General features: G+C 42.6%; 1 protein-coding gene across 1 annotated transcript in view; it reads left to right on the forward strand.

The window, feature by feature from the left end:
- MRC1 (mannose receptor C-type 1) overlaps positions 1–23,423 on the forward strand; it is a 705,818-nt gene that overhangs the window by 272,416 nt on the left and 409,979 nt on the right. The window contains exons 10-12 of the mRNA XM_069211541.1: positions 6,655–6,770; positions 10,105–10,253; positions 17,038–17,237. Coding sequence (XP_069067642.1) covers positions 6,655–6,770; positions 10,105–10,253; positions 17,038–17,237 — 465 coding nt within the window. The remainder of the gene's footprint in view (positions 1–6,654; positions 6,771–10,104; positions 10,254–17,037; positions 17,238–23,423) is intronic.

The following is a 23,423-nucleotide window of genomic DNA, read 5'->3' on the forward strand; positions in this document are numbered from 1 at the left end:
CTTCCAGTGTCCCCCACAAGCATTGCATGGTAAATTCTTTTTCATCCCTTGCACATCATTCTGAACCACAACAGTAAAAGTCTGGGCCACGGTTCACGAAGCCTGCCCGACCTCTGTCCCACGTTTGTGGCTGTAACATTCAGTTTCCTTGCTGTTGCTGTACTCCATTTCCCTGCATTCCTGCTTGAGCCGCTTTGATTTGCATCACCATCCCCTTCTCTTTCAGCTTTCTCTGCTTCAACTCAATCTCATTGTTACATTATTTCACGTACTGAAACACCTCATCAATTCGCTTCGCTTGCCATCAAATCAAATGATTCTTAATCATCTGACTAATCTCTGGTCTTAATCCTTCAACGAACCTGAACACAAGATGATTCATGTCTTTCGGTTTTATGACCTCTGTGCCACTGTAGTGCTTGAACGCCTTTAACAACCTCTCATAGTAAGCATGTATCAACTCTTTGCCTTCTTGTGGCTGCTGTAGCTCTGTCCCTTGCCGGTTCTGCTGTCGGCCAATCCACACTCCTTTTGCACTCAAGCCACAAATCGGCTGGAACTATAATCTCAAACAATGTATTCAAGTCTTCCCAAAGACATTTTGCAAGCTTCACAACCCTGTCTGTATGCTGATACCATTCTATCGGCTTTTCCCTCAGTCTAGGAAAGTCACTTATGAATGACAGAATGTCACCTCTAGACCATGGTACATGAACTAGAACCCCTCCAACTGTTTCTCTCATCGGCAACATCTTTATTGTTCCTGTGTCTGGCACAGCTTTCGCCTGCTGCTGTTCTGAGCAGTCGCTTTTCCTATTATCTCTCTTCTTTGCCCATCTGCATTCCCACTTCTCTAATGCTCCCCAAACCTGCACAGTCTGCAGTATCTCTTTAAGGTGTGCCTTCATCCCAGTAGACCTCATGTGATCAAAATCTTTAGGTTCAAAGTCTAACCTATAACTCCTCTTCAGATGCTTAGTATTGTCTAAGTCTATGTCGTATTTGTCTGCCACATTTGCCAACCTCTGATGCACCTTACCCACTTATTTGGTTATCTTAGGGCACAGATATCTTAATTCTGCTTCGGTGTATGAATCTAACCTGTTCACTCCCACGCGCCCCTCTACTATCTCAGCTGCTTCCACTCCCAACCTCACAAAATTCAGGTATTCCTCTCTTTCTGCCCGCTCTGCTGTCGCAGGGGTAGTCTGTGGAGTGTTGAGCTTGTCTAACCATTCATTTAACTGTTGCGCAGTTAAACCTTGCAACAAGATATTTCCAGCTGGCACCATCGGAGTTTGTGACATATTTGCAATCAGTACCTGTGGAGTCAGTAGGCCCAAACCTGCTTGTCTCATGGTTTCTAACAGAACCCCAATCGGACTGAAGTCCAACAAGGATCCAGATCTCTCTGCTGTCTGTTCTCCTGGTGTCATCCCTTGGGAGCTTCCTGTGTACCCTCCTCTTATCACCTCTTGAGTCATTACTCCTTGGTCACACACACTCGTCTTCGCCTTCGCATACAGCGGTACTGGCAGACCAATGGTAATTGGAAAAGATATTGCAGCTGGTGACTGTCCATTTCCTAATCCCGGTGGAGCATTGACTCCCATAGCTAGATTCATTATAGGTGCTGTAACTGACTGCGGCCCTGTGACCAAAGTGTAATTCGGGACCACCTGTTACTGTGGCTGGGGCAGCAATTGTGGAGTTGGCTCAATCTGCACTATCTTTGATCTCGTGTATACTGGATCAGGCGGCACCATCAAATTCGTAGTCGTCTCTAATACTGGGACATCAGGGTAGAGCCTCTGAACTGGTGGTGGCTGCAACTGTATCTGCATCTCGGGTGCAGTGGATACACTAGCACCATTCTGTATCGGAGCTGATGTGGTAACATTATTTGCCTGTACTGTATTTGTGATCCCCTGATTCTGTGTCGAACTTAGAGGACCTGCACTAGTACTCGGTCTATTGCATTTATGGCATATGGTGGTGGTCGATCATGTAGCAACTGATTGAGAAACTCATCATCATCCGTATCGTCTGCATCTACCCAAGACTTCTGAGTCTCCTTTTGCCTACTAGAGCCCTTGTCTGTTTGGCAAGTGGCCTTTCTTCCCTGTGTTTCAGCCTCTTGGGTTATTGCCGGAAACATCCTAACTCCGTCTATTATTTCCCTTCTCCACATCTTGGTCTCACTATCCCATCTAGCCTCCACTAGAGTCTTTTCTGCTTTCCTCATTCTCCTCTCGAATTTCTGTTGCCTCTGTCATATGGATATTAAATCCCAAACCACTGATGCCTCAAACTGAGCTGGTCTCGGAGGCCGCTTTTGCTCATTTAACGCTTTCCGCAAATTCTCTAGAACCCCTTTGTTAAAAGTTCCATTCTCTGGAAATTCCAAACACCCATCTTTCTCTGTTAATTTGCACTATTGCTTTAGCCAAAGACATGGCGCGACACCCTTTTCCTCCATTACTGCATAAGCCGGAGTATACTCTGGCAGGGTAGGCTCCCGGACACTTGCGGTAATGTACAAATCTCCCCTCTAAGCACTCTTCAAAGCCTTGAAAAACTTCATTTTTGTGTCTTTTATTTCATTTATAACTGAATCAGGAAGTGACTTTAATTCCCAGAACACTCTTCACCTACCTTCTCAACCAATTGCCTCTCACGGACGGCTGCCAATCCGTGCGAGGCCCTTCTCACTAACCGACCTATCCCAGCGTGGCTCCAATGACATCACACTCACACACACTGGGGCTGACAAAGCCTTGCCGCTTGTCTTCCTCACTCTAGATCCACAAAAACAAATGCAATATATTGCGAGAACCTTAACAACAAACTCAAATTTGCCGATTTACTACAGGAAGGGTACCACAATTGCTTCAGAACTTTACAGAAAAAAAAATTTAACCCGCAAATTTCACTCTCGACTTGTCAATGGTTCGTCCTAGTGCACTTTAGAACTTACCAAATCTCCATCGAAGTTTTCACTCACACACTTTGACTCAAACTTGATTCATCAACCACGCCCAATTGACCTATTAAACCACGCAAATTACAATGTAAACCAAGTGTCTCATACACTTATCAATATATTCCGGTGTCTTAGACCACACCGGGTCCGTACATCATCAACAACCACGTGGACAATTTTTTTGAGCACAAAGTGCCACACTCACATGAAGTTTGCCGACTTCCCTACTCTCATACTGCGGAGTACGCCCACTCCTACTAAAACATTACCTGGCCTAAATTCTCACAAACCTTCACAATTCACCTGCAATATGCATAAGATGAGCAAGCGCAAATTCTATGTCACGCATATCTATCACTAGAACCCTGAGAACATACCCAACTCACTTCGGCAAGCTCTGAGATTCCGGTAAAGTCATTTGGGACTTAGGGGCACAACATCTCTCCAATTTGCATCATTTAGAAATTACTTCTAAAACAATGGTACCTCGTCCTAGGGCCCCAAAGGGCCTGAACCGTCCTCTGCTACCAGAACTGATAACGCATCCCGCCCTAGATAATTTGCTTAGTCTGGGACCCGTTTTAGGGCAATTAATCTTTTGACCCTGATTGGAGACACCTTAAGACGAGATAACTAATCAGCATGTCAATCAATGGATCGATAACCTCCTCAATATTCACAATAGCAAATCAATCAAATTAGTGAATTACATTAATAAGAATCGGAACACCCCATGACCTTTCAGCCATGAATAACCACACAGAATTTAGTAAGATTTATGATATTTATTCCCTATTGGTTACACTCTACCAGCAAGTTTATTAATCTCAAAACCAGAAAACACATTAGCACAGTCACAATATGGCAACTCGAATAAGATTTCAGCAAAGCAAAGATCACAAACATTAGAACAAACCACGACGTCAACATAGATTAACTTTAGCAGAATATCATTAGCGCATTATTCAACAAAGCATCGATTCAGTCATTTGTCTATGTGCCTCCGTTTAGTGAACCCCTTAACTAGCTCGAATTAGCATTGGCATGTTGGGCTCCATGCAAAACAATTTAGCAACACAAATTTAGAAAACATCTATCTATGGTCTCTATCAAAAGAAGCAGTTGGTACCTAGAAAGGAAAGGCAAACAGACAATTACACTTTCATTATCATATAGTTACCCTCCGTAATGGGTCAGCATACAGAGTCAGTCTTCGTCCTCAGGACATCAGTTGATTCGCCATCAGCCAGGAAACTTAGCAAAGTTCAGCAAGACAGGCAATAAGGAATACCTCCCTCATAAGGAGGAAAAGTATAGAACGGGCAAAGCAAGGGTAAGGATGGTTTGAAGAGTCAACCACAGCAAATCTTTAAGACAGAGTGACAAAGTGGCTAGGTACTAGCAAAAATGGCACATAATGGCAATAGCAAAAATGGATCGGAATGGCTGATTTCTCCTTGTGACATGGGGTTATATCAGTCTTGTTGTACAGTCTCCTAATTTCCAATTGGGCAAATTTTGGTGCATCATTATCTCCAACCAATAATTTGGTTGTCATCTCATTAGGGTTTTCACTTTAGAACAGTTCTCACGTAGTTCATTGGCTCCTGTAATTGACATCTCAAACGGGTAGAATGCCAGGCACAAACTTTTATTCTCGCAGGCTCAGTCAATAGTCCCATTGTCTTTACCAGTTCAGGCGACCTTGTACCTGTTGCAAGTCTACACTTTTGCATTCAGCAAGAATGTCTCCTTGAGCAAGTCGGGTCTCATGAGAAATAATTTACTACAGTTATACACATCTTCTAGCTTCAGTGAAAGTACAGCTACATGTCCTTCAGCAAGGCAGCACATTGCACGTTAGAAAAACACATTTAATATGAGACTGGCAGCTAGACACCGACTCATGCTAACTAAGGCCTAGTAATTAATTGTAGCAAATCTTAACATATAACTCGTACTACTAATACAAAACCACACATTAGTACATCAATAATTCATTTTAGTCAACTTCATTTATCATCGTATACATTGATGGCCACTCCCCGTGGGCACATTTCACACGTGTGTGTTTAAAAGCATATTAATACAATTTTCTATGCGATATCATTATACATTAATTTGCAAACATTTCATGTTAATTTTTATTATAATAACTACACTCCAACAAGGGCAAGGTCTGCTACATCTTGCCGAGTCTACACTTTAGCCCATATATACCACCCGCCCTACATAAAAGGCCGGATTGACAGAGCCCATGTGATTGTGAATAAAATAATGAAATATTTAAACAAGTTAATTAAACGTGTAGGAGGATAGAAGGATGCACAGGATTCACATTTTGAGGGGCACATGGGTTTACTGTGACAGGGGGTTAACATTTTGTTTGTGTTTATTTTTGTTTAGGCACGTGGGTGCCTTTTTGACAAAATGAACTGTGGAAAAGCACAGCCTTTAAGTAATGTGTTTTGGATCCAAATGTATATTTTTAATACAATACAATCCAAAGCAATCTTTAAAAAATAACTGTATTGCCTTAATAAAATTATTTTCAAAATGCTGTTTAGTGCAGAGGATTCTGGCCAGATACACACTATGGGGGTGATTCCAACCCTGGCGGTCCGAGACCGCCAGGGTTGGGGACGGAGGAAGCACCGCCAACAGGCTGGCGGTGCTTCTGGGGCAATTCTGACCGCGGCGGTAAAGCCGCGGTCAGAAAAGGGAAGCCGGCGGTTTACCGCCGGTTTCCCGCTGCCCCAGGGAATCCTCCACGGCGGCGCTGCAAGCAGCGCCACCATGGGGATTCCGACCCCCTTTCCGCCATCCTGTTTCTGGCGGTTTTCACCGCCAGAAACAGGATGGCGGGAACGGGTGTCGTGGTGCCCCTGGGGGCCCCATTGAGATTTTCAGTGTCTGCTTGGCAGACACTGAAAATCGCGACGGGTGCAACTGCACCCGTCGCACACCAGCAACTCCGCCGGCTCCATTCGGAGCCGGCTTCCTCGTTGCTGGTGCTTTCCCGTTGGGCGGGCAGGCGCCCGCCAATCTTGGAATCACCCCCTATGTGCCAAACGCACAAAAAATGTATGAGTATGGGTGGAGTTCTACGGCTTCACTTGAATGTACTTTTACCATTTCTGAAATTAGAAAACTAGGTCTAACAGAATGCCTGGAGTGCCATGCAAGGCCCATAGCATACAATTCCACACAGTGGGAAGGGCAGCCGAATATGCAAAAATACATCTTTTTCTCTATTGGGAAAACAATTTTTGCCGTCGAGAAGGTCCTTCCCTAACAGTTCACCAAATTTGGGGTGATCCGTTCACCTTTCCTTCGGAAAAAGGAGTTACTCCAGTCGCTGCAGCACATGTGCAAGTTGTGGGAATTCGCAAACTCACTAGCCAAACTACACCTTGTAAATTTCACTTCCTGCTCCTTTAGTGAGCTTTACTACTGTGGATTTCTCTGGACCTATAACAACAATTGTTGGATTGATGACTATTAGATTTGTCATTGACCGATTTGTTACTGATAGAATTCCTTTGATATATTTTTGATGAGAAAACGTGCATCTTCAGATGTTTATAACCTTCCTCCTGCAGATTTCTGTACAATGTGCATCCTCTTCTACAGATTTTTAATGTGTCCAATTACAATTCTTTTCAATACAGGGCTGGACCAGACATGGCTACTACTGTTACCTCCTGACTCAACAAGCAGAAACCTTTTCAGAGGCCAATGACACATGCATAAAGCAAAATGCATTTTTAGCTACTGTTCGAGACAGGTACTGTGTGAACACCTGATGATGTGATCTGTGATGCTATTTGTAATGTAGTATAGTTGGAATATTTTCCAATTATGTATTATTTTCTACTCTCACACAGAAGGGCATTAAACACCAAGTTCACTCATTCTCCATTGATCTCCTCTACATTTAGCATGTTTAAAAACATTTAACATGTTTAAACATACATTCAAACTCATTTAACATGTTTACAGATACATTTAAACATACCTTTAAAATGTTTAAACTGGTTTAACATGTTTAAACATGCAAACATTTAACATGTTTACTTCAATTTAAGTTTGGGTGTAAAATTACAAATTTGTGAACTTTTCAAAGAGTTTATAAGCACTCCTGGGAAGCTACAACACTGCAACTTTCCCAGAGTACTCCTAGGAATAAGTAGTTACACATGCAAAAGCTTACATAGAGTACAATAATGCATGTGTAAATACTCACTAAAAGTGCACATGCTCAGGAGTGGCTTGCAGTGTGCGGCAGGGGCGGGATGGCACAGGGGAATGAAAAAGTAATAACAAAGAAAAAAAAACTACCTGAATTGGCCACCACCACCGCGCAGCTCCTCTTTCCTTTTCTGCAGGCTGCAGGCACATGCTCCCAGCATGCCCTGTGGCCAATCTGAATGCTGCTGTCATGCTGCTGGCAGCATGACAGGAGCATTTGGATTGGTCGAAGCACCCAGCTGTGGCGCTCCCAGGCAGACTGGGAGAGTCTGTCTGGGGCTCCAACTCGGCAAGAGCTTAGTGCTCATGTATGTTTGGTTGGCCCGAGACGGCCGGCCAAACATACATGCGCACTGAGTGCTGAGCACTCCCCCTCTGTGCTCGTCATGGCCTGTGACCCGCCCCGTCTACAATAAAACCATAATAAACTTAGTTTATTTAAATTTTATTGTAAAAGTTTGGCAGCTGCTGCTTCTGGCGGGGGCAACGCTCTTCCGCCCTAGCGGAGGAGCCACCCCTGCATATGTTTTCTTGACAAGGAAAATATTGTTCCTAGTGGAGAAACCCATTCTAATGAATACCCACCAAATTTAAAATAAATGTGCTCTTTCCCTATTCCTGCCCAAGGCAGAAATTTGTTTCTCCCTGTGAAAGGAGTAACTGTCTCACCACATCCAAGTAGGAAATGTGCCATGGAAGACTCCTTGTATATATTTACTTACCTTTACTAAGCTATGGCGCACTCTGCAGCATGCACAGAAAGGGAAAGTAGGAGAAATAAAGATATTTATCTTTGTTATGCCGCACCAGGGAAGGCATGGCATTTTGACACATTCCCAGGTTTACTAGCATTAGTAAATATGGGAATGCGCCAAAATCTATGGTCTATCTCTTTTATTATCCGATCATTTGATATCTGAGTAAACAACGGTGCCTTTCTCCAGAGACGAGGACACGGTGATTTAAGTCAGCCAGATATCGAAATAACAAAAATAATACAAAAAGACTGAAAGAAAATAAGTTAAAAGCACTTTACTAAAACATGTTGTTGGACTTAAGTTATGAATTTTTAAAGATTAAACTCCAAAAATAGCGCTTAGAAACAAAAATGCTTCTATGAGATGTTAACACGGCGTTGTGACGGAGTCGTTCCCAACAAGCCGACACCAGCGGCGCCGAACACGGAGTTTAATCTTTAAAAATTCATACCTTGACTTGTGTATGTTGGATTCTTGTTGTTTTGGTCTTGTTTTGTTTAGATAAATATTTCCTATTCTTCTAAACTGGTGTTGTGTCATTTTGTGGTGTTTTCATTAAGTTACTGTGTTTGTTGGTACAAATACTTTACACCTAGAACTCTGAGGTTAAGCCTACTGCTCTGCCAAGCTACCAAGGGGGTATGCAGGGGTTAGCTGAGGGTGATTCTCATTTACCCTGACTAGAGTGAGGGTCCTTGCTTGAACAGGGGGTAACCTGACTGTCAACCAAAGACCCCATTTCTAACACATGTGTTGTTGTGCTCTAAAGGACTAGCATCAATACCTTTCCGCTGTGTACCTTGTAGTCAAGCATCCTTCCTCTTTTTTGTCTCCCACTGCATTGTGGGCCTTGATCAACGTATGGCTTGTCCAACCATACCACTGTACACCATGCTTCTATTACCCATTATTAGATTTAGAAGAATTAGGCCCTCATTACAACATTGGCGGGTGGCAACTGCTGCCCGCCAAGTTGCAACCGCTGTGCGGCCGCCAATGCGGCCACACTCCTGCGGTGCCCATTATGACATCCCCGCTGGGGCCGGCGGTGTTGCAGCCGTGTCCGGGTGCAGTTGCACCCGTCGCGCTTTTCAGACAGTGAAAAGGCGCATGAGGCCCCCCGCTACTCCCCGTACCGCCAGCCTTTTCCTGGCGGTTCAAACCGCCAGGAAAAGGCTGGCGGTAGGGGGACTCGTAATCCCCTGGGCAGCGCTGCTGATTACTACCGCCGGAGCCATTGTGGCAGGAAACCGCCGGTCCCGGTAGGGGGACTAGTAATCCCCTGGGCAGCGCAGCGCTGCCCTGGCGGATTACTACCGCTGGGGCCATTGTGGCGGGAAACCGCCGGCCCCGGCGGTGCGACCGCGGCGCTTCCGCCGCAGTAGTAATGACCTTGGAAGCACCGCCTGCCTGTTGGCAGTGCTTCTGTAATTTCAGCCCTTGCGGTCCTGTACCGCCAGGGTTGAAATGACCCCCTTAGTGAGTTTAAACACTACCAATTACTATAAAACTCCTTTTACGTATAAATTAACAACATTAAATAAAAGTTGCAATCATACCAGCTCCTGAAATAAAAGCAACATCTATGGTACTCCTTTATTCCGTGGACTCAAGCATTCGGAAATCAATGTGGTTTCTAAATACGTTGAGTTAACCATAAGGCAAAAAGTGCAAGACCAAGGGACTGATTTAGATATTGGTGGACGAGTTACTCAAACACAGATATCCCTCAGGGCAAAATCTAAATTCCATAGGCTATAATGGGATTTAGATTTCAACTGAAGAGATATCCGTCCCCTTGTGATGGAGTAATTCATCCACCAATATCTAAATCAGGCCCTAAATCTTATTTTCTCAAATGTCAAAACGGAACACTTAATAAAACTATTGTCTTACTAATATTAATTAAACTTGAGATAAAATGTCATTTGTACACTTTCCTAATTTCTTAAAGAATGTCAGTGTCTGACATAGAATTGAAGTAAAAAAATTGCATGCTTTCGACCCAGCCCAACCTACATTTACATCATACCACTTCTAGAAGCTGTATTGCCTTAAATGCATAGTAATATCAGTCACTTTTGTTCTGTTTCTCCTCATGTTTTTCAATAGATACGAACAGGCCTATCTGACAAGCATTATTGGTCTGAGACCTGATCAATATTACTGGATAGGACTCTCTGATATACAGGAGAAAGGGACATTCAAATGGACAAACAAAGAGGCGGTTGTCTTCACTCACTGGAATTCAGAAATGCCAGGTATAGTATAAGGACACTGTGCAAATTCTCTGTACAAACAGAATTTATATTTTAGGATTATGGTGAGAAGGGTTAACTCCTCCAATGCTGATGCTGATAATTATGTGATCGCTGGAAGATAGGGAAACAAATTGGCAACCAAAGTCATGACCAATGTCTATTGAAGAAGGTTCAGAGGTAATTGGAGAATGTTTATCGTCAAACATGAAATGTACCAATGGGGACAGGGAGAGAGCTCTCTGTTTCATTCAGCTCTCTTCACTAAATGTCTTACATTACAGTACCTGCATTCAGATGGAAAGAGGTGGCTGCTGGATCAAAGTGATTATGTATGAGTTGGAATGGTGGTGCGACTGACCTCAAGATGCATTTGTGCAGGGTGCGCAAGGAAGGGGCAACCAGCAAAGGCTGAGCAACCCCATGATGAGGGTGGAGTGGGCGTGGATTCCCACAAGAAGTCCCCCTCAGTGAAAAAATGATTCAAAGTGACACTGCATCTAATCACCCACTCTGGAGGTTCCTGGTAAGAGAAAATGAAGAGCTACATGCCCCCATTTTAGATGGGCTGGATGATAAAGTTGTGTTTGTCTCTGCATCACGATCTAAAATCACCTCTTTTTAAAATTAATGACTTTAGTCAGTAGCTATGTCCATTTGTACTTGTAAACACCAAAACTAAATAGGACATCAAAGGGCAATCTGACCTAGCCTTAATAAAATAGGTGTATTTTTCGACACATTCCCAAAGGAAAGAAGTCATTCAATAAGTCTTGTAATTTGTGGCAGCCCATTTCAAACGGTAGGTTCCTGTGCCAGAAAAGCATAGTTGACTCCTTCTGTGCTTGGATGATACTAAAATAGTATTCCGAGATCTTTTTTAAAAATATATTTTTATTTCTATTTTCAAATAAACAGCTCTACATTACCTGACATTTAAGGGCAAGTGTGCACGATCAGAGAAGTTACCGACATATATATCAAACATAAACAAAGGAAAAAAAGATACAAAAAGGATGGAGTCAGAACATCGAGTTAGGGCTGACGCAGCAGCTGACAGTGTTGCCCTGTCACAGTGGTATAAAGATGGATGCACAGCCTCAGGCATTAACTCAGTGTTGCCCTTCTTTACCCATCTCGTAGACATTGAGCAAACGGCCTAATAACACTCACACATCCGGGTCTGCACAATTTAACCCCTTCGCTGCCAGACCTTTCCCCCTCCTGTACCAAGCCTTTTTTTGGCTATTTAGGGCAGTTTGCGATTAGGCCCTCATAACGTATTGTTCACATAAGCTACCCACGCCAAATTTGCGTCCTTTTTTTCCAATATTCTAGGGATTCTAGAGGTACCCGGACTTTGTGGGTTCCCCTGAAGAAGACCAAGAAATTAGCAAAAATACAGCAAAAATTTCGTTTTTTTCAACAAAAAGGGGAAAAAGGGCTGCAGAAGAAGGCTCATGGTTTTTTCTCTGAAAATGACATCAACAAAGAGTTTGCAGTGGTAAAATCACCATCTTCCCAGCTTTCAGGAAGAGGCAGAGTTGAATTAGAAAACCCCATTTTTCAAAACAATTTTGACATTTTAATGGGACATATCCCATTTTACTATTTTTTGTCCTTTCAGCCTCCTTCCAGTTAGTGACAGAAATGGGTGAGAAACCAATGCTGGATCCCAGAAAGCTAAACATTTCGGAAAAGTAGACAAAATTCTGAATTCAGCAAGAGGTCATTTGTGTAGATCCTACAAGTGTTTCCTACAGAAAATAACAGCTGAAATAAAAGATTATTGAAATTGAGGTAAAAAAATAAGCAATTTTTCTCCACCTTTTTCCTGCGATGTCAGATTTTTTAAAGCAATATACCGTTACGTCAGCTGGACTGTTCTGGTTGCGGGATATATAGGGCTTGTAGGTTCATTGAGCTCCCTAGGTACCCAGAGCCAATAAATGAGCTGCACCTTGCAATGGCTTTTCATTCTATACGGGCATACAACAATTAATTTGCTGAAATATAAAAAGTGAAAAATAGGTATCAAGAAAACCTTTGTATTTCCAAAATGGCCACAAGATAAGGTGTTGAGAAGCAGTGGTTATTTGCACATCTCTGAAGTCCGGGGTGCCCATACTAGCACGTGAATTACAGGGCATTTCTCAAATAGACATCTTTTTTACACAGTGTCTTACATTTGGAAGGAAAAAATGTAGAGAAAGACAAGGGGTAATAACTCTTATTTTGCTATTCTGTGTTCCCCCAAGTCTCCTGCCTTGCTGTGGATTTTGGTCTCTAGCTCAGCTGGCACCTAGGGAAACCTAGCAAACCTGCACAGTTTTGAAAACTAGACACCTAGGGAAAACCAAGATGGGGTGACTTGTGGGGTTTTGACCTGGCTCTGTTACCCAAAAACCTTTGCAAACCTCAAAATGTGGCCAAAAAAACACTTTTTCCTCTCATTTCGGTGACAGAAAATTCTGGAATCTGAGAGGAGCCACATATTTCCTTCCACCCAGCGTTCCCCCAAGTCTCCTGATAAAAATGGTACCTCACATGTGTGGGTAGGCCTATCGCCCGTGACAGGAAATGCCCCAAAACCCAATGTGGACACACCACATTTTCACAAAGAAAACAGAGCTGTTTTTTACCAAGTGCCTAGCGCTGGATTTTGGCCTCTAGCTCAGCCGGCACCTGGGGAAACCTAGCAAACCTGTGCATTTTTGAAAACTAGACACCTAGGGGAATCCAAGATGGGGTGACTTGTGGGGCTCTGACCAGGTTCTGTTACCCACAATCGTTTGCAAACCTCCAAATTTGGCCAAAAAAACACTTTTTCCTTGCATTTCAGAGACAGAAAGTTCTGGAATCTGACAGGAGCCACAAATTTCCTTCCATCCAGCATTCCCCCAAGTCTCCCGATAAAAATGGTACCTCACTTGTGTGGGTAGGCCTAGCCCCGTGAGAGGAAATGCCCCAAAACACAACTTGGACACATCACATTTTCACAAAGAGAACAGAGCTGTTTTTTGCAAAGTGCCTAGCTGTGGATTTTAGCCTCTAACTCAGCTGGGACCTAGGGAAATATAGCAAACCTGCGCATTTTTGAAAACTAGACACCTAGGGGAATCCAAGATGGGTGTCTTTTGAGGTTCTGACCAGGTTCTGTTACCCAGAATCCTTTGCAAACCTGAAAATTTGGCTAAAAAACACTTTTTCGTCACATTTTGGTGACAGAAATTTCTGGAATCTGAGAGGAGCCACAAATTTCCTTCCACCCAGCGTTCCCCCAAGTCTCCCGATAAAAAATGGTACCTCACTTGCCTAGCGCCTGCAACAGGAAATGCCCCAAAACACAACGTTTTACACATCACATTTTCACAAAGAAAACAGAGCTGTTTTTTGCTAAGTGCCTAGCTGTGGATTTTGGCCTCTAGCTCAGCTGGCACCTCGGGAAACCTACCAAACCTGTGCATTTATTAAAACTAGACACCTAGGGGAATCCAAGATGTGGTGACCTGGGGGGCTCTGAGCAGGTTCTGTTACCCAGAATCCTTTGCAAACCTCAAAATGTGGCTGAAAAAACACTTTTTCCTCACATTTTGGTGACAGAAAGTTCTAGAATCTGACAGGAGCCACACATTTCCTTCCACCCAGCATTCTCCCAAGTCTCCCGATAAAAATGGTACCTCACTTGTGTGGGTAGGCCTAGTGCTCGTGACAGGAAATGCCCCAAAAGACCATGTGGACACATCAAAATCATCAAATACAAAACTAACTATTTTTGCTGGGGGGGGGGGGACTTGTGTTTCCGGTCTTGGGCTCAGCAGCCATATAGATAAACCTACCAAACCAAGACATTTCTGAAAACTGGACACCCAGGGGAGCCCGGGGAGGTTTGACTTGTGTGGATTTCCCAATGTTGTCTTGCCCAGAATCCTCAGCAAATCCCTGGTGCCTAAGTGGTTTCTGCCCCCCAGGGGCAGATCGACCTAACAGAAATAGGCTGATCTGTCCTCAAGGGGAGCAGAAATGTCCTAAAATAAATATGTCCCCCCAGGGGACCGGCCCTTGCCTAAGGGCTCGCTCCCCTTGGGTGAAATTGGCGCAAAAAAAAAGAATCCCTAATGCCTAGTGCTTAAGGAGTCGCTACCCTTGCATGAAATTCACCTTAAAAAAAAACCTCCCTGATGTCTAGTGGTGTCTGCCCCCCTTGAGGGCAGATTGGCCTCATAAAAATAGGCCAATCCGCCCACAAGGGGGCAGAAATAGCCTAAATATAATTTTCCCTCTAGAGAAGCGACCCCTGCCTAATGGGTCGCTCCCCATCTCCAAAAACCAAACTAAAAACTAAAAAAAAAATGATCCCTGGCGCCAAGAGGTTTCTGCAGCCCCTGGGGGCAGATCGGCCTAATAACAATAGGCCGATCTGCCCCCAGGGAGCAGAAATGGCCTAAAATAAATTCCTCCCTCCCCGGGGGAGCAACCCTAGCCTAAGGGGTCTCTCCCCTTGCTTGAAATTCTCCTTAAAATAAAAACTCCCAGGTGTCTAGTGGTTTCTGCCCCCAGGGGGGGGCAGATTGGCCTCATAAAAATAGGCCAATCTGAACCCAAAGGGGGCAGAAATGGCCTAAATATAATTTGCCCCCTAGGGGAGTGACCCTTCCCTAAAGGGACGTTCCCCAACTCTAAAAAAAAATAAAAGAACTGATCCCTGGCGCAGGGGGGTGGGAGGGGTGAGGCGGGGCTAGAAAATGCCTTGAAAAAAATTGCCCCCCTGGGGAGCAACTCTTGCCCAGGGGGTCGCTCTCCTAATGCCAATTTCTGATAACAATAAAATCACTGGTGTCTAGTGGGCTTTTCAGCAGCCAGATCGCTTCACAATCTGGCTTCTGAAATGCTCTGAGAGACTTCAAAGGGAAGGAAATTTCTTTCCTTCCCTTTGAAGCCTTTCAGGCCCCCATCACATGATCAGAAGAGAAATTCTTTGCATTTCTCTTCCGATCGCGCTAGAACCATTACATCTCTGGCACAGAAGCGGTTAATGGCTGCTGCCTTCAGTGCTGTTTATGTTTATGTTCATGCAGATGTATAAGGCCTGGACTGGTAGCCCTCTAGGGTTATTGTAGTATATATAAGAATTCAATGTGACTGTATGACCCACTTTTTTGTGTGCCATAATCTCTACTTCACCCTACAGCAACTGTGCCAGGTATCACCCACATCAATGGGAGCTCATCATCGGGGTGTTCAAGCAGTGCATATTTGTAGGTAAACTAGGGAATCCATATGCATAACTTGCAAGAGTCAAAGCATGTGCTGAGCCTTGAGAAGATTTCATATGTAACTTCAATTGTAACCGCAATAGGGTGACCATGCACCATGGGTTTACTGGGATGGTCCCTTTTTTTACCATCTGTTCTACCAAATTTAGCAATTGGATACCAGTCCAGCTGTCTTTTGGATACGTTCACACAATACAAATGCCACATGTGTACGTACATACATACATACATGACCTGGATAACTACATGACCTGGATTTTAGAGAGGGTCCACTAATGCACTAATCGTCCACGCCCCAGCTACATCCACTGTCACTCATTGATGTTTGCTTGTCTTTGACCCTGTAACGTGCTGTGCTGCCTTTTGGCTAGGTTTGCAACGTACAATATATGTGCAAATATACGTGCATACTATATTGTTCTATACTAAGATGAGTTCTAGAACTCAATTGAGACAACTGAAATATGGTAGCCTGGTGGTACTACAATATTTCACCATAGACACACAGTTTGTTAAATGCATCATATTTTAAAAGTGAGCAAATGGTATAGAAGGACGGCCTGCATTTGTATAGCTCGAATTTGCATTATTTACAGTGACCCAATTTAATATGGGCAAGATATATGCAAACAAAGGAAAGCTCCCTCTATCCTTATATCGAAGGCAACACTCTAGAAGTAAATTAAAATAAAGAAGTAAAAACAAAATTAAATTCTCCAACTAACAATTTGTTCATTATGGACAAAAAGTTATAGTTATTGTATGTTAGGTGAATATAATGCATACCGGAACAGGATGCAAAGTAAATGATCAGTAGACTTTTATAACTGTACTGTATTGATACAGAACTTTGTAACAAAACCTGCAAATACTACAATGATGAAATGTCCTCTTTTAAATGTTAATAAATAAATAAAAATATTTTAAAAAATGTGTAGTGCTGAGACAGAGGACACCAGACATACCAACAAGCACTGACAAACCTAATACTTTTGTTGTTTGTCCACCATGGACATGTCAGATCTGCGAGTCACTGGAATCATCAAACCTATTGACTTTGCCAGTACCTGTTACTTTAGTAAACAATGTAAGATTCTTGTACATTTCACTGAAAATAAATGGCTCTTGACTGTTGGTGGGACACAAACTGGTTTAAATCTATACCAGTGAACACTGAAAGCTAATGTAAAAGCCTCAAATATGTCTGTGGTTAGACTAACAAATCACAAGTGTGTGTTGCTCATGCAGTTATAAACTGTTTCCTAATTTAAATGAAACTATCAGAAATCCACCCCCACCTCTTTGGTTGATACAACTTATGTGACAAACGAAAATAGTTCATTTTCATGAAGTCCTCCTTGTTACGTTATATTTGTTTTATTTGTCAAAATGCTATCTTTTCAAAAGTGAAACATTGCCGCTTCTTTAATGGGTACATTATTCTGTTTATGATTTTTGTTCTAAAGAAAGGGTTTCATGTTTCTTAATTTTATTTTTTACATGACATGAAGGTAGAAAACCAGGCTGTGTTGCAATGAGAACTGGAGCTGCAGGTGGTTTATGGGATGTGATCAGTTGTGCAGAGAAAACTAAGTCCATCTGCAAACAGTTGGCTGCTGGTATAACTCCACCTCCAATACCAACAACAACAACCCCCCCTAAGTGCCCAAATGATTGGCATGAGAAGAAATATTCTAATTCATGCTTTAAGGTAAGAAGACAATTTTCGCATCATATTACTCTGTGGTCTGTTAACTGATGGAACTGTTGGTGGGACCCTGCATTTAGGCATTGGCTAACTTATTCAGCTTCACTTATGTCTGAGACTAACAAACTTTAAAGAAGGTTGGGCAATGTTGTTTGTGAAGGTTTCATTATTTAGCCCAAAGATGATGTAAATTCTCTGGAGCCTTAGGGAAGTTTAGTGGGATTTTCTGTCTTTTTGACTACCTGATTCCATCTTTAGAACCAAGATAGAGGGAGCACTCCGGCTCTCCAAAACCTTATTCAAGGAATTCTAAGATTACTGTAGCTTCAGACCTGTTGTTTCCAAAACACCCTGTATACTTGGAGTGGGGTTTGGGTCAATTCTTGCTCATGATGGATGCTTTTTGTCTATCTCAGGTACATTTCCTCCCTTTTCTTGTGTTTCTGCCACTAGAAGCAACACAGTCTTACAGTTGTTTTCAGTGGATGAGCTGTATCCTTCCACTGCTGACCTGGGTGGGCTTTTATTTTTTTGTACTCTTTAGCACCACGATAGGAGGTATGTCTTCACTCTCCTTCGCTTTTCCCCCTATCATCCTAGTACCTCTGATAACGCGTCCTGCCCTAGATAATTTACTTAGTCTGGGACTCGTTTTAAGCCAATAAATCTTTTGACCCTGATTGGAGACACCTTAAGATGAGATAACTAATCAGCATATCAATCAATAGATCGATAACCTCATCAATATTCACAACAGCAAATCAATCAAATTAGTTAATGACATTTAAGAAAAACAAGACACCCCCTGACCTTTCAGTCATGAATAACCACGCAAAATGTAGTGAGATTTATGATATTTATTCCCTATTGATTACTCTCTACTAGCAAGTTTATTAGTCTCAATACCAAAAAACACATTAGCACTGTCACAATATGGCAACTCGAATAAGATTTCATCAAAGCAAAGATCATAAACATTAGAACAAAGCACGATGTCAATATGGATTAACTTTAGCAGAGTATCATTAGCGTATTATTCAACAAAGCATCGATTCAGTCCTTTGTCTATTTGCTTCTGTCTTAGTGAACCCCGTAACTATCCTCGAATTAGAATTAGCATGTTGGGCTTCATGCAAAACAATTTATCAACACATATTTAGAATACATCTATCTATGGTCTCTATCAAAAGAAGCAGTTGGTACCTAGAAAGAAAAGGCAAACAGACAATTACAATTTCATCATCATATAGTTACCCTGCATAATGGGTCAGCATACAGAGTTAGTCTTCGTCCTCAGGACATCAGTTGATTTACCATCAGCCAGGAAATGCAACAAAGTTCAGCAAGACCAGTAATAAAGAACACTTCCCTCATAAGGAGGAAAAGTATGAATCAGGCAAGACAAGGGTAAGGATGGTTTGAATAGTAAAAGACAAACGTCTCTCGAACAACGGGTGAGGGCAGGGCAGAAGTCCAGTAATGGCTGATTTCTCCTTGAGACACGGTGTTATATTAATCTTGTTGTACAGTCTCCTAATTTCCAATTGGGCAAATGTTGGTGCATCATTATCTCCAACCAATAATTGGTTTGTCACCTCACTAGGATTTTCACTTTAGTACAGTTCTCACGTAGTTCATTGGCTCCTGTAATTGACTTCTCCAACTGGTAGAATGTCAGGTACAAACTTTTATTCTCGCAGGCTCAGTCAGTAGTCCCATTGTCTTTACCATTTCAGACGACCTTGTACCTGTTGCAAGTTTACACTGTTGCATTCAGCAAGAATGTCTCCTTAAGTAAGTCAAGTCTCATGAGAACGAATTTACTACGGTTACACACATCTTCTAGCTGCTGGAAAAGTACAGCTACATGTCCTTCAGTAAGTCAGCACATTGCATGTTAGAAAAACACATTTAATATGAGACCGCCAGCTACGCCCCGACTCATGCTAACTAAGGCCTAGTAATTAATTTTAGCAAAATCTTAACATATAACTCTTAACGCTAACATAAAACCACACATTAGTACATCAATAATTTATTATTAGTCAATTTCGTTAATCATCGTATACATTGGTGGCTACTCCCCGTAGGCACATTTCACACGTGTAGGTTAAAAGCTCATTAATACATTTTCTATGCGATATCATTATACATTAATTTGCAAACATTTCATGTTAAATTTTTGATTATAAAAACTACACTCCAACACCTCTCACACTCTTTATTTACTCCTCCTTGAGATCCCAAATGCTCCCATTACAGCTACCAATGTCAATTCTTTTTTATTGTATAATTCTTTTTTTTAGGGGACGGCAGCTGCAAAGTGCTACCTAGCTGCTTGCTTTTTTGTTTTACACTGACGCACACTTGCTTCAGTTTACTGTTCTAAAATAGCCATCTGCCATGTTCCAATAGTCCATTAAACAGGCCATTAGGGATTTCATCTAAGCAACATAAGCAACCATACTCTGAGTATTTCATTTGTAATAACTAATCTGAGGTCTTTTGGTATGAGGAAGTTGTTTCTTTATTATAGCGTAAAATGTTTTAAAAAAACGAGTTGTATGCTAATAAAGAGGATTTCTAGGTTTTAAAATTAGTGCAGCACAATTTAATATGTTGCTACCTCATGTATCTATGATAAACGTTCATTTCGACAGTTAGTAGGATCATTTTTGTAAGGGTGGAAGATGAATCCTATGAAAATAATGTTTTTTTCTGGACTGCCAATACAACTATTCAGATAAAGGGAGGAGAGGATGTGTCTGACATCTGTGTTTCAACACAAAGGCACCCTTTTGCACTTTCCCTTCTTACTTAAGGCTATTAAAACTTGTTTTACTGGATTTGTTCCTAAACACTGAATTTAAAAACATCGTCCACATCCATAAACAGCACTTACAAAGCCAAAAGTTTGACTATTTTAGGTATATATTTTCATTTGTAATGGCCATACATTATGTGACATGTGTGGATGCACAAAGAAGGCACACAGACACTGTCGGATCCTGGTAAAGAAGGGAATCAGATCTGGCACCATGAGATCATAGACTTACGATCCTTCTCAAGACACGTGTACCAACATGCACTGGACTAAGACAGCAGAGCTATCTATCATGGGTTAATCTAACTTGATTATTGCATCTGTTATTACATGGCAGAGCAATCTTTATGTTACGCAAATCTCGCACATGGCAGCTCCCATACAGACCTACCTTTCAGGTGGCACAAACCTCACAAGTCAAGTCCGCACACGTGTCGGCCAGTAATCAAGCAGTACAGGATGTACAGGCCTGAGCCTGAGTCATTGGTTATGTTGACATGTTGATGGGTGAGTAGTGGTTTTTGGATGATGATGACCCTTTCTAATTCATTTGGCTATATGGTTCGAAACGTCAACAAAGTATAACTGTGGACTGCTTTTTAATTTGATTGTGGATATTGACATCCATAACATGTGTGTCTTTGTGACAATCGCTCTATCCCCATCAGCCACATGTATATATTAGTGTGTATAGTCACAGCGCACTTTTGATTCACTATGCCACTTTTTCACTGCACTGTAAAATAGTTGAGCGGCCTTCATAGTTGCTTATTTAAGATTGATTTACTGGAACATGACATACATTGGCCCTCTAGAAAAAAAAATTACAATCTCCAAATTGCACAGAACAATTTAGCCTTGATGGCCTACCCTGAATCCTGATAAGGGAAATATCCCAGTGTTAAAACACATAGGGGGTCATTCCGACCCCGGCGTGCGGCGGGCGCTGCCCGCTGGGCGGAAGCCGCCAAAAGACCGCACCGCGGTCAAATGACCGCAGGGGTCATTCTAACTTTCTCGCTGGGCCGGCGGGCGAACTCCAAAAGATCGCCCGCCGGCCCAGCGGGAAAGCCCCTGCAAAGAGGAAGCCGGCTCCGAATGGAGCCGGCGGATTTACAGGGGTGCGACGGGTGCAGTGGCACCCGTCGCGATTTTCAGTGTCTGCACAGCAGACACTGAAAATCTTTGTGGGGCCCTGTTAGGGGGCCCCTGCACTGCCCATGTCAGTGGCATGAGCAGTGCAGGGGCCCCCAGGGGCCCCACGACACCCATTCCCGCCAGCCTGGTTCTGGTGGTGAAAACCGCCAGAAACAGGCTAGCCGGAAGGGGGTCGGAATCCCCATGGAGGATTCCCTGGGCCAGGGGTAATCCGGCGGGAAACCGCCGGTTCCCCTTTTCTGACCGCGGCTTTACCACCGCGGTAAGAATAGCCCAGGAAGCACCGCCAGCCTGTTGGCGGTGCTTCCGTGGTCGTTGGCCCTGGCGGTCGATGACCGCCAGGGTCAGAATGACCCCCATAGTCCATTAGGAAGTGCATGAAAGGGATCTAAAACATGGTGCTCATATTTCAAGAGGATGGAAATGACAAACATTAAGCTGCTACTGGTCGACAAGATTGTGCTGCGAAGGCACTACCGGATGGTTCTGATTGGTGTGGGTAGAATAGGGATAAAAGATAGGCACTGAGCTGGTGAATAGTTGAACTAGAGGAACATGAGAACTGTTTCAGTGTTGGAAGGACCAATCTGGGCGTTGAGAGGGTGGCTCTGAGAATGAAGGAAGAAGGCAGGAAAAGGTAACACGAAATTCATGAGTAAATTATTGTAGCAGGTGGGAGGATGGTTCTGGGGATGCGATTATAATCCTAGGGAGTAAATTAATGGTGCTTGAGGAGTGGTATGAGATGAGAGGCTAATATCGAAGAGATGAATGATGCTGCAGTGTTTAAGAAATGAGTACTGGTAACAAAAGAATGAAACACAGGGGCAAAAATGGTCTGATCTTGTGGTGACTGTGCCGATTGAGTGATTGCTTCAGAGTACTGCCCCAAAGAGTTCACTTTTAATTAGGGAGGATATTCTGCACCGCTGAAACTTTTGAAGGTGTCTGTCTGACCTGGTGATTATGCCTCAAAAATCATATAAGAGTGCCTTTGCATGACACATGATTATTACAAATAAAAGGAATCTGCACTACGGAGAAGCATGTGTTCCATCAGGCAATTCCAGCACTGTACTGAACACTGCCACCAAAAATATATCAATTGCACCAGTTTTCTTGGTTAAATAGTTACATAATGAGATGCTTGTTTTATTGAAGCAGTTGATTTTTTGATTACTAAGGTACGTTGGATTAAATGTAACTTCAGGCTCCAGACAAGGAAAATGAAATAAGTGCTCACATTATGGCCTGCAATGTGTTACAGAAACATTCACAAGAGCAACCATGGCACAATCACTTGGCACCAGGAATCCTCCGTAACTGGCATGCCCATTCCATATACATTAAGTCAGCCTTCTCTTTCTCACAGATAAGGCAATTTCCTGACTTGGAACAGTACATTTTTATTACCAACAAAGGGGTAACGTAGGTTGAGTGCAAAATATTAAATAGTGATAGAGTAAATCTAGCATATTACTCACAGTTTTATTATGAGCTACTATACCATTGCAATCAAAATTGATTAATGATGTGTCCAAATCCCCTTCTTACTTCTTCTATACATGCAGATGAGTCACCAGGTGGTTATCACAAATAGTCCAGTAAATTTCAGAGATTAAATAATCTTCTCCCTTACATGGAGTTGTAGCAGGTCTTTCCAAGAACCCATCCAAAGTAATTTAAGAAGCCTGAGTTACAAAAAAAAGTCTGTTATGCATTCCAAGTTTATCATCCTATGACATCCTCCCTCAACCAATCTAGCTAAGCATGACTCTTGAATTCTGCCAACTTTGAGTCCCAGATCAGTGACATAAAGGAAACAAGAAATTTAACTCCTCAACTGATTTCTTGGTACAATAGACAAGGTCCCTAAAGGAGAGTCCTAGTAGCATTTAGTTAGTACCATTTATTCAATGTTCGTTCAATTATTTAGGCAGGGATGCTAAATTGCAGCACTCAAAGCATGTGAAGGCAAGTCCTTATCTTACATTCAGTCTATATCACAAAAAGTCAACCTGAGCAATAGACATGTCGTAACCTAAAAGGCGTAATGAAATCTGCAGAGTACCAACATTTTGATCAATGGAACCTGTCACATAAATGATCTTCGGAGCAGATTTTAAAAAAATGAATGAATGATGTACAATTTCGAGTACTCTTCAAATTGTATGTGTCTTACCATCTTTTTTATTATTGGTGCCTTT

This window comes from Pleurodeles waltl, chromosome 10 (assembly GCF_031143425.1).
Source record: "Pleurodeles waltl isolate 20211129_DDA chromosome 10, aPleWal1.hap1.20221129, whole genome shotgun sequence".
NCBI lineage: Eukaryota > Metazoa > Chordata > Amphibia > Caudata > Salamandridae > Pleurodeles > Pleurodeles waltl.